At 45.7% G+C, this 15,537-nt stretch overlaps 1 protein-coding gene across 24 annotated transcripts in view; it reads left to right on the forward strand.

The window, feature by feature from the left end:
* The window catches only part of RBFOX2 (RNA binding fox-1 homolog 2), a 171,084-nt gene extending 158,121 nt beyond the window's left edge, over positions 1-12,963 (forward strand). For 18 of the 24 annotated variants that reach the window (XR_005259044.1, XM_038154573.1, XM_038154572.1 and 15 more), the window contains 3 exons: positions 4,447-4,535; positions 5,436-5,508; positions 6,629-12,963. Coding sequence is in view for 18 of the 24 variants with exons in the window: in XM_038154582.1 (XP_038010510.1) it covers positions 4,447-4,535; positions 5,436-5,508; positions 6,629-6,683 (217 nt within the window). In the remaining 6 variants the exon portion in view is untranslated. The other 6 variants (XR_005259050.1, XR_005259045.1, XR_005259046.1 and 3 more) reach the window with 4 other exon arrangements.
* The last annotated feature ends 2,574 nt before the right edge of the window (positions 12,964-15,537 follow it).

Here is a 15,537-nt window from a genome sequence, read left to right on the forward strand (position 1 = left end):
CAAATAAAAGACCCTAAACTTGGGCCCGCTGCCTACCCCTGGCAAGCAGTAAAATGTACCTAACTGGTACCATGAGTTCCATATTTCTCTGGACACACTTGTGTCTTAGGGGCAGAAATGCTCTTTGGAGTAAAGAGGGGAGTGTGTGCCCTTCTAAGGCAGGAAGGGAAAAAGAAAAGGGAGATTTGTACCACACTGGCATAGTAAGCTCTTGTTTTGGATTTCCTCTTGCTCTCGTTGGCTTGATCACCTGATACGGACTTGAAGAGTGGAGGAGAAGATGTACTTGAGCTGAACTGCATAAAATGCTAATTTATTTTCATTAACATACTCAGTAATTGGAAGGCTGCTTTAGTTGGGATTGCAGCTTCCTGTAGATGTTGTTTTCCCATGTTTGTCTTATTTCAGAAAATATAAGACAGTACTGAAAAAGCTGCCATCTAATGTTAAAGAAGGATTTTAAAGTAAAATACTGCTTTGTTGATGAGCCAAGGACAGTGACATTACAGAAGAGTAATTTTAAATTTCAGCTTTTGTTCATACCCAGGCAGTACAGCTGTTGGACAGCTCAGGTCTGTAGACCCAAGCACTACACAAGGAAAGGGATCCAGCATATCCCCAGCAAGACTAGAATGCCAGATAGACAGGGAAAGAGAACTTGAATCAAGATGAGCAGCATATAGGCTGGTGCTCGTTTCTCTCACATGGTCCCCAGACAATCCAAAAGCCTGTACCAAAAAGGGCTAATCTTAATTTGCACAGTCCTTTTGGTTGTTTTTAAAGCCCAGTGAAAATGCCTAAGCCTTCTCGCTGGGTCCCATTCCCTTATGGAGGCAGTAGTTAAACTGTCCCATTGATAGAAACATCTCAGACATAACATCTTCACAAGAAGCTCAGCCACACTTACTTCTTTTGAGATGAGACTGAAGATTTTTAAAAACTGAACCTGTATGGGTAACCTGTCCCTGTGGAATCAAATAGGTGGAGTGGGAGTTTGCATGGCTGTCCTGAGTTTCAGGCACTATTCATGTTTCTTCTGTTGCAGTTTGGCTGTGGCACTGAAGGAATGTGTTGAAGCTGGCAAGGGCCTTTTTTCTTTCTTTTTTTTTAATTTTTCTTTTTTTTTTAATAATTCCCTCTTTCATTTGGAAACACATTTTTCCCTGTTTGTTGCTGTGGTTGCAGATGCTCTATGCTGTTATAATTTTTATTTACTGGAGTACCTGAAGCGGGTGACACCAGAAATCACTAGGGGTTCTAGGACCTTGCAGATGAGCTCTGCATATCAGTTACAAGTTTTGTGTGAACAGGAACAGCAGGAGAAAATATCTGGTGCATTGGACAAGCTGAAGAGGCTTTAGATGCATTTATTGAATTATATAGGTGGATCCTGGGTTATGGAGAACAGGAGCATCAGCTGGGTAAGGCAACCTGTACAGTGCCTGCTCTGTACGGTCCCAGAGCTTGGTGAAAGGATTTTTGTAAAAACAAATTATAGTTACAACAGTTCTTCCTCTTTCCTTCACCCTGTTTTGGCATATTTGGACCTGCCGGTCATGCTAAATACATCTCGTCTCAGAAATCTCCCAGCTGTCCACACTCATTGCTCCTATGACAGGAATGCACCATGGCCATTATGATCCCCATTTTTGATTTTATTTGAAGTACACATAAGTAGGCTTTGCAGATTGCTTTGAAATGAGCAGGTCTGCCTGTATGTGTGTACCTCTATCCCGAGATTTATTTTTTTTCCTTTTTTAAATAACCAGTGGCCTCAATTTTGCATCAGTTCATGGTTAAAAAGCAATACACGTCAGCTATTTCTTAACTTCATTTCTCCAATGAATTATTTCTCCTTTTTTTGTTTTGTTTTGTTTTGTTTTGTTTGTTTGTTGTGCAGTTGACTGAAGAAATGTTAACATCCCGCTCTAAATCTCTCAGTGGAGTCTCTGTTCCCTTCTCTGATATAACAGATGGGTTATTGCTTGTTATAATTATTAACATCGTGGTGTGGGACAGGGCTAGGGTGGGAGCCATTCTGGGGGGCGAGGGCGGGGTGCTGTGGGAGTCGTTGAGGTTGGAATGTTAACTCCAGTGGTGACTGACTGTTTCCGTAATAGCAGGTTGTTGTGGCTGCACGCTCTAGTACTTGAGGCTGTGTACTTCACTGAGCTTGTGGTAGAGCCTAGGGCGAACTGCTGTCCCAAGAGAATGCTGGGATGGATAGAACTAGCCAATATGAGTCTGAACGTGGTGACTTTGCTGGTTGTTCTAGCTCCAGATGTCAGCATGCTTAGTTTTTAATTTTGATTAATAAATGTTACTCCATTCCCCCTCCCACACCTGATTCCAACCCTTCTTTCTTCTTCTTTATTTTTGGGGGTTTTTTTTGGTTTGTTTTTTTTTTGGTTGGTTTTTTTGGTTTGGTTTGGTTTTGTTCTGTTTCATTTTCCTTTATGAGAGACATGAGTTATAAAACAATTATATGATAAGCCTTTTTGGTTTCAAACTGCATCTTGCTGTCATGTTCAGAGTATGTGCCAGGCATGTTTGAAGCAGCTTCTGGTCTGAAATGTGACTGGCAAGTGTGGGGCAGAGTGGGAATCAAGGGTGCCTGGTAAGGCCAGCTGCCCTGCGGAGGGTAGTGCCTGGAGAAAATGCCTCCTACACTGTGCCCAAGTGACAAACCAAGGGTTCAGGAAGCATATAGCCTAAGGGGAATACTGCAATGGCATTGACACCAAGTTTTGTCTTCATTTGGTGAGGTTAATGAAAGTTGGATTTGGATTAAGGTTGCACCTCATTCCTCTGGCCTCTGTCATGTTTTACATGGTGGTACAATGATAGCATGGCAAAACCAAGCTAAACATCCCCAGCCGTCAATCCAAAATGCAGGATTTGAAACAGCCAGGTGAGATTAAAAGGGCTAAACTGTAACATGGCATCTTTTCCAGGCCATGTGGTGATGTTTCACAGGTGTAGCTTTTTACATCTGTGTTGCTTTTTCTCCTGTTAACTAGAAGATTGAAGAGGCTTCAACTCCCTTTTCTTTGGAGTAGGAAAGGGTCTGCAAACATGTTTTGGATAGCACATCAGCCTTCACAGGGTTAATGCAGGGCACATGAAAGAAACAAATATTAATTTAGAATCATTACTTCTAATATAAAAGCTACCCAGGTCCAGATTGAGCACCGTTGAGCAAAGACACAGTTCTGTAGTTGAGCTGATCTTGTACTCTTAGTTACATGTATGCAAAAGATATACAGGGAAGAAGTGGTAGAGGTATGTTGAGCTGATTCCGGAGGTAAAGAGCATAACTCTTGCCTTCTGATCCTTCAAACACTGAAATGTCAATTGGAAGAAAAAAAGAAAAAAAAGCCAGAAGCAATCTGGAATTTTCTGATTTTTTTTGTGGCTCATTGTGTTTCTAGAAAGTCAAAACTATAGTTCATTTACCAAGCCTTCACCCTCAAGTTAAAAAAAGTGTTCAGAAATACAATAAAGATCTAACTGGGGCTTCAGAGCCCTATTTGCTGCCTGCTATGCCACCTTTGTCCCTAATCTGAAAGGTGGCTGGCCATGGTCTTCCAGTACTGCAGGCCTTGCTCTGCCCCAAGAGCTCATTGTGGGAGTTTCAGGAGGAGACTCACAGGTCTTCTCTGAGTCAGAATTCACATTTTGACAACACAGCTGTTTAAGAACATTTTTAGTAACTACCTCTGATCACCTTTGCTACAGGTTTGTGGCATGGGCAGAAATACAGCAGCAGAACAGACTGTTCTGGCAAAATTCTCTTGGCCTGTTTCTTTCTTATATGGAGAGGAGGGGAGAGCAGTCTGGCTGGCCTCAATATTGGTTTGCTTGTTGACAGCCCTGAAACCAATGGGGGCTGTCTTCTCTGACCATCTTTCCCTGATTACTTTTCACCTATGACTGCTGATACTTTTGCACTTGTGGACCCAATGAAATTCTAGCCCTTTGGGTTTTCCTGGTGGTAAAAGAGAGAGGGTAAAAAAAAAAAAGGTAGGAATTTCTCTAAATGGTTCCCTTTCTAAAATACTTCATAGAAAGTTTCCATCTCTGATTTCCCCTCCTTAAGAGGAAGGGGCCATAAAAATTACCTTGTGTGCAAGATTTCCAGGTCTTTCCTAGTTTCCATTTCCTCCATGCCAAATTGCATTTTCTGTAGGGTTGTAACAATGCTCAGTCTTCCTTTAGTGTATTCCTCTTGCTAAAGAGGATAATGGAAGGGCCTCCGTGGTCCCTCTAAGGAAAGGAATATACATGAGTTAATGGGTGATGTTTGTGATAGACATGACATGGGAGCTGATGCAGTTTGAAACACTTCCTTTCTTTGTGACGTGTGTGACTTTTTTTTAAGAATTTTTTTTATGCTCTCCATGGGTGGACAGGTATCTGTAAAGTCAGTTCTCTTCTCTCCTGCAGGGTGGATATGCAGCCTACAGATATGCACAGCCTGCTACTGCAACAGCAGCCACGGCCGCTGCAGCCGCTGCAGCAGCTTACAGCGATGGGTATGTAAGGGAGAGGTGTCCATGGGGGCTAGCTTGCTGTGCTCAGGATTCAAGGAGCGTTGATCATCACAGAACTTGTGCTTCTTTCCCCCGTTTCTTTGTCTGACCTGCACTCGCATGTGCACACATGCATGCACCACCCAACATGGAAGACTTGAGTGCATGGTTTGTCTCTGCTCCTGGACAGTATTGCCCTCAGTGTATGTGAGCTGGCACAAATCCTGGCCTCTTCCCTATCCTTGTGATTCTCCTCTGCACAAAGCAGGCAGAGTGGTTGCAGCCTCAGAGTTGGAGATCTGGCTTTGGGCAGGCTACTAAATCACTGGGTGCATTTCTCTTCCCATCATAAAGCAAAAATGACTCAGCTCATGCAGTGCTCTAGGATGCTTTAGCATGCAGCTCTAAATAGATACAAAGGATTGTCTTCATCAGAATGCTTGCCTTAAGATTTTTCATTGCCTGTGCAGTGAGGCTGTTTTAATCCTAGCACATTAAAGTTTATACTCCTCTCATAGTGGAGACTCCCTCACTGCTTTCCATTTAGCAGCTGTTACTGTGCCAGTAGCACTAGTGCCAGCAGTCACTTTGGTCCCTAATTGCATCACGCAATTACCCACAGGCAAGGGATGCACTAGCCGACATTTCAAAGGTGCTGACCTCTATCCTGCAGGTCAGGCTCATGGCCTGTGCCACATTCCTCCTGGCAGGCCATTCTCTCGCCCATGTCATACAATGCATGGCAGCATGCTCATAGGATCTCTCTGCAGAGGAACTGCCTGCGTGCCTGTGTGTGCATGGGCATGCTGCCGCTTCCATTACCTGTGGTCAGACAGCTATTACTCTGCCTCTCCCAAGTGACTTTTTTTTTTTTCTTTTTATGTCTTTTCTTCCTCTCTTCAGTTATGGCAGGGTGTACACAGCAGATCCTTACCATGCCCTTGCCCCTGCCGCTAGCTACGGAGTTGGCGCTGTGGTAAGTGGGATTTTCTGTCTTGTGCTGTTTCTCATCTCCAGAATGGGGGAACAGCCAGTGGGTATCATGCAATGAAACCTCACCCACCCAGAAAAACTTATTTGTTGAGGTAGGAGGTCCTTAGCAGCAGTGCTGGGTTCCCAGTTGTTCCACATTCATGTCTATGTCTACACTAAGAAAGGAACCAGGCTGTAGGAGACCAGTTATTACTCGATCTTGTACATCATCTAGTACAAAGAAAAATGAAAAGAAATAGCAAACAGAACTGCCAGGAGCCAGAACACTGTTGGTGAATCAGCAGAACTGTATCAAGGTGATCCATAGAGCAAAAATCAGCAATAGTTAGAAATTCAGCATACTCTTTTTTGCCATTTTCAGTTCTAGGAAAGCAAGGGAATAAGTTGTTCTTGTGACATCTTGCAAGTGAAGCAAAGCTGCTTCACTTGGTTCCCTCTTGCACTAGTGGAAGGATGCGGTGTCCTGCCTGCCAGCAGTAGTTACGCAAGGGCAGGATGAGGTATGCTGGCGTCGGAGGGGAGTGGAGCAGCTTGGTGAAAACACATGCTTGCCCATCTGCTAGCCAGCGCAGTATCTATGTTGTTGCAAAGGCTGGAATACAAATGTGCTCAGAGAAAAAGACACCTAAAAATAGATATCTGCAGTGTAGCACCTTCATTTCAGCCTCAGCTCATCATGTGGATTCTCTTTAGGGTCAATGAGGGAAAAACAGGTAGTTCTAGGATACCCAGTCATCATATCTATTTTAGACCTTTACCTTGAGCTGAGGTGAAGAGCATCCTAGAAGTCCTGGTCTCTGCAGTCTCTAAAGGCAGCCTGGACAACTGGCTTGAGATTCGGACTGGTGATTCCCCACTCTGGTACTGAATTCCCTTCCACCAAGACTTGCCAAACTTCACCTCCATCTGGCCAGCCATGAGCATGCCCTCCTGAGCCACATCTTTGGTTTTGCAGGCAGAGTTCTCTCTTGCTTCTTAGAGGTGCTCATGGTGGTGGGTCAGTTCCACGACAGGTCCTTCCACAAGCATTTGGGTGCTGCCTTGGATATGTCTTCACAGTTCTCCTCGTAACAACCTTTTCTTCTCCCATTTCATTTCTACAGGCGAGTTTATACCGAGGTGGCTACAGCCGATTTGCCCCCTACTGAAGTGACGTGAGCCCCCTGCAAGTGGGACAGCCCCCCCAGTTCATGAGGCCTGGCTATTGCAATATTTACTAGTAGAGGAACTCTATAGCAAGTCGAGGAGGAAAAACAAAAAAAAAAAAAACAAAAGAGAAAATACTTTTTTATACCTCACTATGTTCTTCGAATATGTATTTTTTTTTTCCTTTAAATTTCTGCCTTTAATTCTTTTGTTCCAAAGATTGTGCTTTTTTTTTGTTTGTTTGTTTTTTGTTTTAATTTTTGGGGTTTTTTTTAACTGTGGTAAAAATAATGCATTTCCGTGTCTGTATGTTGGTGCATAGCTTATCCTACCAATCACGGAAAAGGCAATTAGCGATAAGGAAAGCTGTTAGAAACTGGTATCATGCAATTAATCAGGAACACGCAGACAGAGTTACTTCCCTGGGTCTGGTGCTTGGTGCCTGTGAGACAGGAGGACGTGAGGGAGAAGTCTCCACCTGCCGTGTTTCTGGTCTGCAGAAGGAAGCACTCTTTGGCTGTGGCTGGGACCTGAATGCTTTTGGGAAATAGTCATTTACATTTGGAAATGGGGGAAACGCAGAAACTTTCTTTGTTTCTATCACCGTCTGACGCGCACAGGTTTGTGACAGTTTCAGCAGTGTCAGGACTTTAGACTTCGCAAGAGAAGAGTCCCTCAACCTGCCCAAAGACTTCAGCTGTTACCTGCTCTATAGGGGACAAGACTTTGAAAGGAGTTTTTGATAAGAGTGATCTTCTCCCCACACGCAAAACTTGCTGATTTTTGTCCACTGCAGGTGGCTGTAACTGTCAGTTTTCATTCCTCATTTTGAAGATCTTTCTCTCTTGCTGTCCCTTTCCACCCCTTGATTCCTCGAGGAGTGGCAGATGCAGTGCAGGATCATGCAGAGTACCTCTGTTGCAGACAGCAAGTGATTAATCTTGGGGAGGCGAAGCACCTGCAGCCTTGCAGAGGAAGAAAGCGAGCAGAAGAGTCGAGTGTGGCACATGCTCTGAGGCCCAGTGTGCAGGGGCTCTGCTCCTGTTCATCCTGGGCTGCTTAGGTACTTCTGCAAGTAATCTATTTCAAATAACGTGAGTGAGGAAAAACCAGTCACGCATGAGCTGCTCGAGGTGAAGGAAAAGCTTGTGAGTTTGTGTGGGGGAAGAGGATCTTTTATATTTAAATGTGATCCTGAAGTTGTTTTGTATCGCAGAAGCAGTTCGTGCAAGCTCTGAATTCATAGGAACTTCTTACCACAAGCTATTTCAGGCCCTTCCATAGCTGCATTGGAGCCCCTGGGTTTGTTTTGCCCAGCTTCTCACAGAAAGTGCACCTGGTCTGCTGAGTCCATATAGACACTACATATTAGAAGACTTGAAAGGATAGGAACTATTTAGCTGAGGGGTCCACGACTCCCAAGACCATCTCCCTTCTGCTCTCACAGACAGAGAATTCGCTGTGTTTCAAAGACAGCACACTTAGATGACTGTGAGCTGTGATGAGATGCAGAGTTGCTGCTCTCCAGGCCTCCCTGTTCAGCTGCTGGCTCCTAGAGTGCTCCCAGTAAACCCAGTGGTCAGAGGCAGGCTCTAATCGCATGCTGGAGAGATGCAGAGGTGTAATTGTACCGGGCTGCCTCGACTCCATGGACTGGTGCTGGGGTGAGCCACTGCCCTCAGAAGGGCAGCTCAAAGTATGGATTTGTTGGCAGAGCCTCTCCAGCTCCTGTCGAACACCTGTTTTTCCATCCACACTGATACAGAATAGGAAAATTCCTGCATTTAACACTAAGCAACATCAGCAAGCCGGGGTCTCGCTCCTGGGGGAGTGTCCTGGTCCAGCCACACCCAACCACACATTTTTTGCTCTTCCCCAGTGATACATGGAGCCTCTCTGTGCACAGCAGAGTGGAGGCGCCCCAAATGGGAAGAATGGGGACGCCATTAGTTAAGCTAGACACCCTGAAGCTATTGATTTTTCTGGAGGAATAGCTAGCTAAAGGGGACACCAAACTGCCAGCCTGTTGGCCACCTTTTTTTTTTCCCTGGTTTTATTGTTGGTTTTTAACTTTTTTTTCCCAAGCCAAAGTTTGGTTTGTTGCTGTTATGACAATTTTTTTGCTGTTTGTATATAAATACTTTAGCTTGAAAATAGGGAGGGGAAGAACAGGGTGTTGGGGCTTTCACAAAATCTAGGAAATAAGGGAGACTTGGCGTGTTTGGGGGTTTTTACTGCCTGAGTTGGGGTAGAAGAGGGAGGACTTGTGGTAGAGATAGTCATATTCAAGGGGAGTTATTTCCACTGCAGAGCAGCCAGGGGACTTGTGAAGCTGGGATGCAGCAAAAGCCTCTATTGGACTTGTTCTCCCCACTGTGGATGGAGGGCATGAGCGAGGCCGTCCCTTCCCCTCCCGCAGGCAGTTCCTGTGAGCCCAGGAGTATCTGCAGAGCCCCGCTGGGGCAGCTGTTTCCCCACTGCGCCTCTCCCACATTCAGTTCAGCTGGTTCTGACTGCGCCTCCCCAAAAGCCAGGTTCTCCCACCCTGAGTGCCCTTCCCTGCCCTGGCAGTGCCACCTGCAATCCCCCCCTGCCACTTGGCCTCCCCGGGAGTAGGGAGGCCAGCCCCGTTTCTGCCTCCTGGCAGAGTCTATGCATGGCAGCTTCAGCCCGCCCGAGTATATTAGGAATGTGAGGGGTTTAGTGCAGAAGCACCCAACCTTTGGGGGGCTGTGGTCCCCCAATCTCCGAGTAATACCTGTTCTAAGACCATCCAGTCTGATTCCTCCTGTATCCAAGCCTGGCCTGCTCTGCTCCCTCCCTGCTGGGCTTCTCTGGTGCATTAAGCAGCCAGTGTCTCTGTGGCTCCATAGTTATTGCTGCAAGATCCCCTGAGGAAGCTTGCTGATAGCCTGGCTTCCTGCTCTCAGCACTGAGCTGCAGAGGGGACACCGGGACACTTGTATGGCTGGGGGCCAGAGGTAGCTCACTGGTTCCAGGTGTCCAAAGCACCAGATCTCCCAAAAACTTGCATGGCAAGGTTTCTTGAGAGAGTGTTGTGTGTGACAGGAGAGCTCTTCAGCCTTTCTTCTTTGTTGGCGAACAACAGCTCCAGTTTCACTCTGATGTGTTGTGAACTGGCTAGAGATACTTTCAGAGTAGCCAAGGTGTGGCTGTATCCATCTTCTGAAGGAATGAGGACAAAGCCTATATCTCCCTATGCAAAATTAATTACGTTTAATAAATTAAACTGGGCCCTGACTTACTAGAATGATGGCAGCTAGTGCTTGTCCGTGCGATGGGTCCATAGTCACAGGTCCCTTGCAAAGCAGGGTTTGGCTTTCTGAGGGAAACCGCACAGGCAGCCTGGCAAATAGCTTGCTGTTTGTCACCTTCTAGTCTGGTGGTATCTGGGATTCCTCTTGATGCAGAGAAAAAAATGTATCTTTACCTGTAGCTGTTTGTGCTGTTTTGCAATAGGTCCAGCCAGCACATGATGATATACAGATGAAGTTTTGGTTTGAAAAGTTGGTTTCTTTAATGTGCTGGTCTGTATTTCCTTGCAGTTACAGTTGTGCTGGTATAAACTAACTACTACTGGTATAGCATATTCTCTACTGGGAATAAGTTATATTGATGCCCAGCACATTAGCAAACTGTTGTCCTGGTCCCCATGTGTGGGAGGCTGCACTGTTGTAGGTGAGTTAGCTTTTCTACGAAAAGCCATGACAGGACCTGGAGGCAATGGGGAGCTCGGTATGAGCCTACTATGGCCAGCTTTTCCTAGGTTAAGCAGTTAGATGGGTCCTGTGTCATGAGTTCAGATAGACAAAGCCATGTTTAAAGATAGCTATGGCTTGGCTGTTCCAGTGCCTGAGAGGGAGCAGACTTGCCCAGCGAGGAGCACTGGCTCTGGAGTCTGAGACCTGTGTTTCAGACAGGGCTCCGTCAGTGACCCCTCAAGGGTCCCTGTGGGGCAGTCATGTTGCTACTTTAGACTTTGCTTCCCTGTCCCTAAAGTGAAGTTTAAGTTTATCTCTGTTCTTACCTGTTTTGAGATCCATGGATGTGAAGTGTACAGCGAAAGCTGAGGAGGGTTTTCTGAATAGCTGGCTTGAGTGCTGGTTGTGGAACGGTTAATGAAGCCATTTCCCTCTCTGAAAAGAGACACTGGCTGCTGGGCTTTCAATTCCAGCACCCAGAGCTCTATCAGTGGGGAATACAAAGCAGAGCCTCCCAGTTCTACCCATATTTTTCCCTAGCCCATCCCTATCTGTATCTTCCCATCCTAGCCACGAAGATGGAGGCAAGTAGAAAACAGGTTTGGGGAGCACTAGGAATTTAATAAAGGGAAACCCAAACAACAGCTCTGGGGAGTGCTTTTGCTGAATCTAGCTCCAAAGGGAAAGCACACAGGCAGCCTGGCAGAGGACCTGCTGCCTGTGACCCTCCAGCCTGGCAAGGTGGGGGAATGCTGTCCTTGGTGTAGAGGGGTGATATTTAAAGTGTTTTACCTGTTTGCACTGTTTTAAAATAGGAGGCGGGGGGGTGGGAAACAACCTAGTGAACAAGATGAACATCCAATGTAAACTTCTTCGTGTTTTTATTTTTGACATGCTCTTGGATAATGTCAAACATTTTGTAGTATACACCAGTGAGACTTGATTCTTTGTTGCATAAAACACTATTTTTGGTGTTCTGAAAAGCCTGTTCCCTACTCCCTACATTCCCACCTTACTGATTGCCCTCTCCACCCTCAAACCCCAGTAAACTTCTCTTCTACAATGAAAACTCCAGTCAACAAGGCAAGCAGGAGTCTGATAGCCGGAGTGTGAAATGGGGCCCTTTGCAAGTAGGCTGTGGGGTTTCTGCCTGGTATGCTTTGCTCCAGCCAGGAGTTGTCAGGAGAGCCCCCCGTCCCTCTGCAGTGCCTGAATCAATGGCAGCCTAAACGGGACTCAGGATGGCCAAGTCCCATCTCCGTTGGCGCTGCTGACCCTGGAAGACAGCTTCTTGCTGGGGCTGCCGGTTCTGCCTGTGGTTGTCCTGTTGGGGCCCTGGGCTACAAATGGCCCAGGCTTGTGCAGGTGACCAGCTTCCCATGCTGCCTCTCAGCTTGTGATAGAGCAGGAATGCATCAGCCAAAAACCTTGCCTGATTTCACCAGGAGATTGCTGGTGTTTAAAGCCGTCCACCGAGATATTCATTTGGCTGGCAGTCAGAGTCAGCAAAATGCCCGTTAATCTTAGGACTGTTTTTTCTTTTTAAATTTTTGTTGATGTTCTGAAGTGGGTCAATAAATCTCTTGCCAGATTCCCGTTCTCTGCTGGTGGAGGAGGTTGTTGCTTCCCTGAGGAGTAAATTCCTTACAGAAATCAGGCCCTCCCACATTAGTAGTCTCAGTTCTGGTCATGTTTTTCTATTTTTTTCTGTTCACAGTATTTTGTGTGTGCGAGTGTTGTAGTTTTGGCAGCTCAATTTGGCTGCATTATCAAGTGACAAAACCATCCTCTTTTACCCCAGGGGATATGATTTGGTTTTGTTTTCTTTCCTTGGGTTTTGTTTGTTTGGTTGGTTGTTTGGGGGTTTAGTTAGGCTTTGTTTGGTTTTTGGTTTGTTGTTTGTTTTTTTAATATGATAAATCCTGCTTGTAAATAGCTGGAGCTAAAACCTGGGGCTGATAGCAAATGAGAACCAGGACTATAGAGTGATACAAAGCTGGTGGAGTATTTTACTGACCTCACAGGCCAATCTCTTTGAAACTTGGAGATTTTCAGTGCGAGGCTGAGATGCCACAGCACCTCCAATGGCAGCAACAGACTTGCCCCTTCTCGCAGTCTCCCCAGCACCTCCTATTCCAGGTACCGCCAGGGAACAGGACGTGTCCTGAGTGGGATCATTCCCTTCCCCTGGATCATTTCCTAGGACACCCGAGCCACTTGCCCAGGGTCCCATTTCCCTGCTGACTCTGGAGAAGCAGTATCTGCATCCCAGGGCTTTGTGACAGCCTTTAACTTCCCGCCCTCCCTTGTTAAGTATCATATTGTATAGTAGCTTTCAGACCATACAGTATTCATTGGGTTATTCCTATTATTATCAAGTAGCTGGAATTGTGAAGGTTGGAGTAGTTAGATCTTTAGCTTTTATTCCTTTTTTTTGTATTACTATCCATGTGTATAAATTATTGATCATGTTGCTGGCTTTTATAAACTCTAAGCAAGGGGGGAAACCCTTCCTAACCCTTTGCAAATGGTAATGAAGCACTGTTTTTAAATAAAAGAGAGAAACACCAGTCTGCTGGCTCCCCTGTGTTGTTTGTTTTTCAGCACATCTGGATGAATTTCGCTGGTGCATTGCCCTGGCAGGTAAAACGCAAAGAAAGGAAGCTGGTGTGAAGAACAAGCTGGGAGATTGAATCTTCTTAGCAGTGATAAAGGGCCTTGGCAACTCACGCTGGCAAAATCCCAGCCCCATCTGTTCCTATACTGGCCTCTCAGAAAATCCACACCTTTCCCTGCCAATCTTTCCCATTGCTTCTTATTAGCAGAGAAAGGCCAATTGTTTGGTATTTGATAAGAAGCTTTTTTTCTTCTTTTTTTTTTTTTTTTTTCTCTCCAAGCCTAGTTCATGTTTGAGCCTGTTAATGTGGAGGGAGAGACAACCATTTCAAATTACAGTATCTACATCTCCTTTAGTGCCTGTGTGGCCAACCTCGCTCTGTCTGTGTTAGCAAGGTGTAATAGTTAACACACACAACTGGAAGCTGGGGTTCCTGTGTCAGTGTAAATTTCCTCTGGGAGTTTGGACATGTCTTTTAATCACTGCCCTTGTTGTCCTGTCTGTAAAAGGAGTATTGCTGCAGACAAGCAGAAATTCATTCACATTCTATGTAGTACTTACAAATCCTCCAGTGAAAGATGTCATGCAAATACACATCTGTGTTATCAGATGCCTTTAAAACTGAAATGATCCTAAAAATAGCAAATAATAAATAAATCCCTGTGGCTAATTGAAAGTGATTATTGAAACAATAACTGAGCAAAATGATAAAGCCAAATATGCCTAGTACAGTTGAGGCTGGTGGTTTAATTGCTTTTGGAAATGGAAGAGACCAGGAACAAAAAGGGTGGGATAAGGTGTGTCCCTGGGCAGTAGGATTGTCAATTATGATGCAGGAAGGTGTGCTAGCTCCTTAAGCATTCCTTGCCAGTATTTACCATGGATATGTTCCTGTCAGATGATCCTCATTTCATTCTAACAATAACTCAAGAGGATGTTCAACAGTGACTGCTAAAATTAGATGCTTGGAAATCAGGGCTGAATAATGGTTGAAGAAAAGCTCGTTTAAGGGATTTGCATCAGTGGAAATGGAAAGGTCTTGAAAGGAAGCTCTGCCGTGCTGGGAGAAGGTATTGCAGAGGCAGGCTTCAGAGGCACAGCAAAGGAGCTCCAGGTCTTCCGGCCTACCCTTGTTTCAAGGCAAAGCTGTAAAATGGCTGATCCTGGAACTCACTAATTAGTCAGTAAAAGTGTTGTAATATTCAGCATTGCTCAATGTGCTTTATCAAAAGTAGAGCTCACCAAAGGAAGCGGAGGTTCTTTAAATGCACTGCAAACCAGCTGAGGAAGCAAGACGGCTGATTTAATGCATCCCCCCTTTCTATAAGCTGTAAATAATTGTAATAAGGAAAGGACAAATCACAGTAGTCACAGCTGATCATGGGCCATGGTGCTTGTTTCTGTGTGTGTAGGTAGCATCACCTGAGAGTGAAAGTGCCACTGTCATCAGGAAGGACCTGGGGAGAGGGTTTGGCAATAGCCCTGGCGTGGACTCTGTACCAGGGAGCTTGGTACGGGTCCACCAGTGTGGCTGCCAAGTAAGAACCTCGGTGCCGCACGGCTGTGCCTGTCTGCTGCAGGGTGGGATGGAGTCAATAAATAGTAACATTTGCTGGAAAGCATTTGGATCATATTGAAATGATTTATGAATTCAATCTGAACTTGCAGAAGAGCTCAAGGGTGAGGTTAGTGTGACTGCTAAGGCTGCATCTTAGGCTGGCACTGACAAGCTGCATCAGGAGATTTGACCCAGAAGCTCAGGAAGAAGTCCTGATCCCTGTGCCAGTAGCAAAGCTGACTTCTTGTCAGGATTTTGCCGCTGGACTTCTATTGACTGTACTGGCTCACAGATAGCAGCCTGAGCATCCCTTTGATAGGAGAGCTTAGCTTAGTAGCTGGTGTGGGAGGAAGAGTTATTTGCATGCCCTCTTTCTCTCTTTATGCAGAAAATTGCAAAGTTGTAGAATAATTTGGGTTGGAAGAGATCTGTGGAGGCCATCTAGTGCTATGTCTTGCCCAAAGGTCAGTCAAGTTCATGCAACTGTAGCATCTTCTGCATGAGCTCAGAGGGGTAGTGCATTCTGCAGTGCCAACAACTTCATCGTGTCCTGGGAGGTGAGAGGTGACCCCTGCTCCGCTGTGTGCCTGCAGCTGTTTCCTTCCCTGTGCAGCCGGGCTTGGTTGTTGCTTGCAGCTGTTTCACTGGGGTGTGGAGAAGAAAAACTGCAGTGTGCTTAACTTTGATTTAGACAAGATGTATTTTTTGTGATTGCCCTCAGTTTGCCTGAAATGCAATCATTTCTGGCATACCATGTCCAGTGCTGGCTCCTGCTGCTTCCAGCATGGTTTGTGGGCTGGAACTGGGTGGGGGAAGCAAAGGGAAACAGGAGAACAACTGTGAGAGCTCATCTGTTATTTGTCAGGAAGGATAATTGATTGCTTTCTAGAAGCATCTCCCAAGGAACAGGGAGCTGACTTTTCTGTGTCTTTCCTGCCAGTTGGTGTAATGTTCCCCAGCACATGTCAG

The sequence above is a fragment of the Motacilla alba genome, chromosome 1A (genome assembly GCF_015832195.1).
Source record: "Motacilla alba alba isolate MOTALB_02 chromosome 1A, Motacilla_alba_V1.0_pri, whole genome shotgun sequence".
Taxonomy (NCBI): domain Eukaryota; kingdom Metazoa; phylum Chordata; class Aves; order Passeriformes; family Motacillidae; genus Motacilla; species Motacilla alba.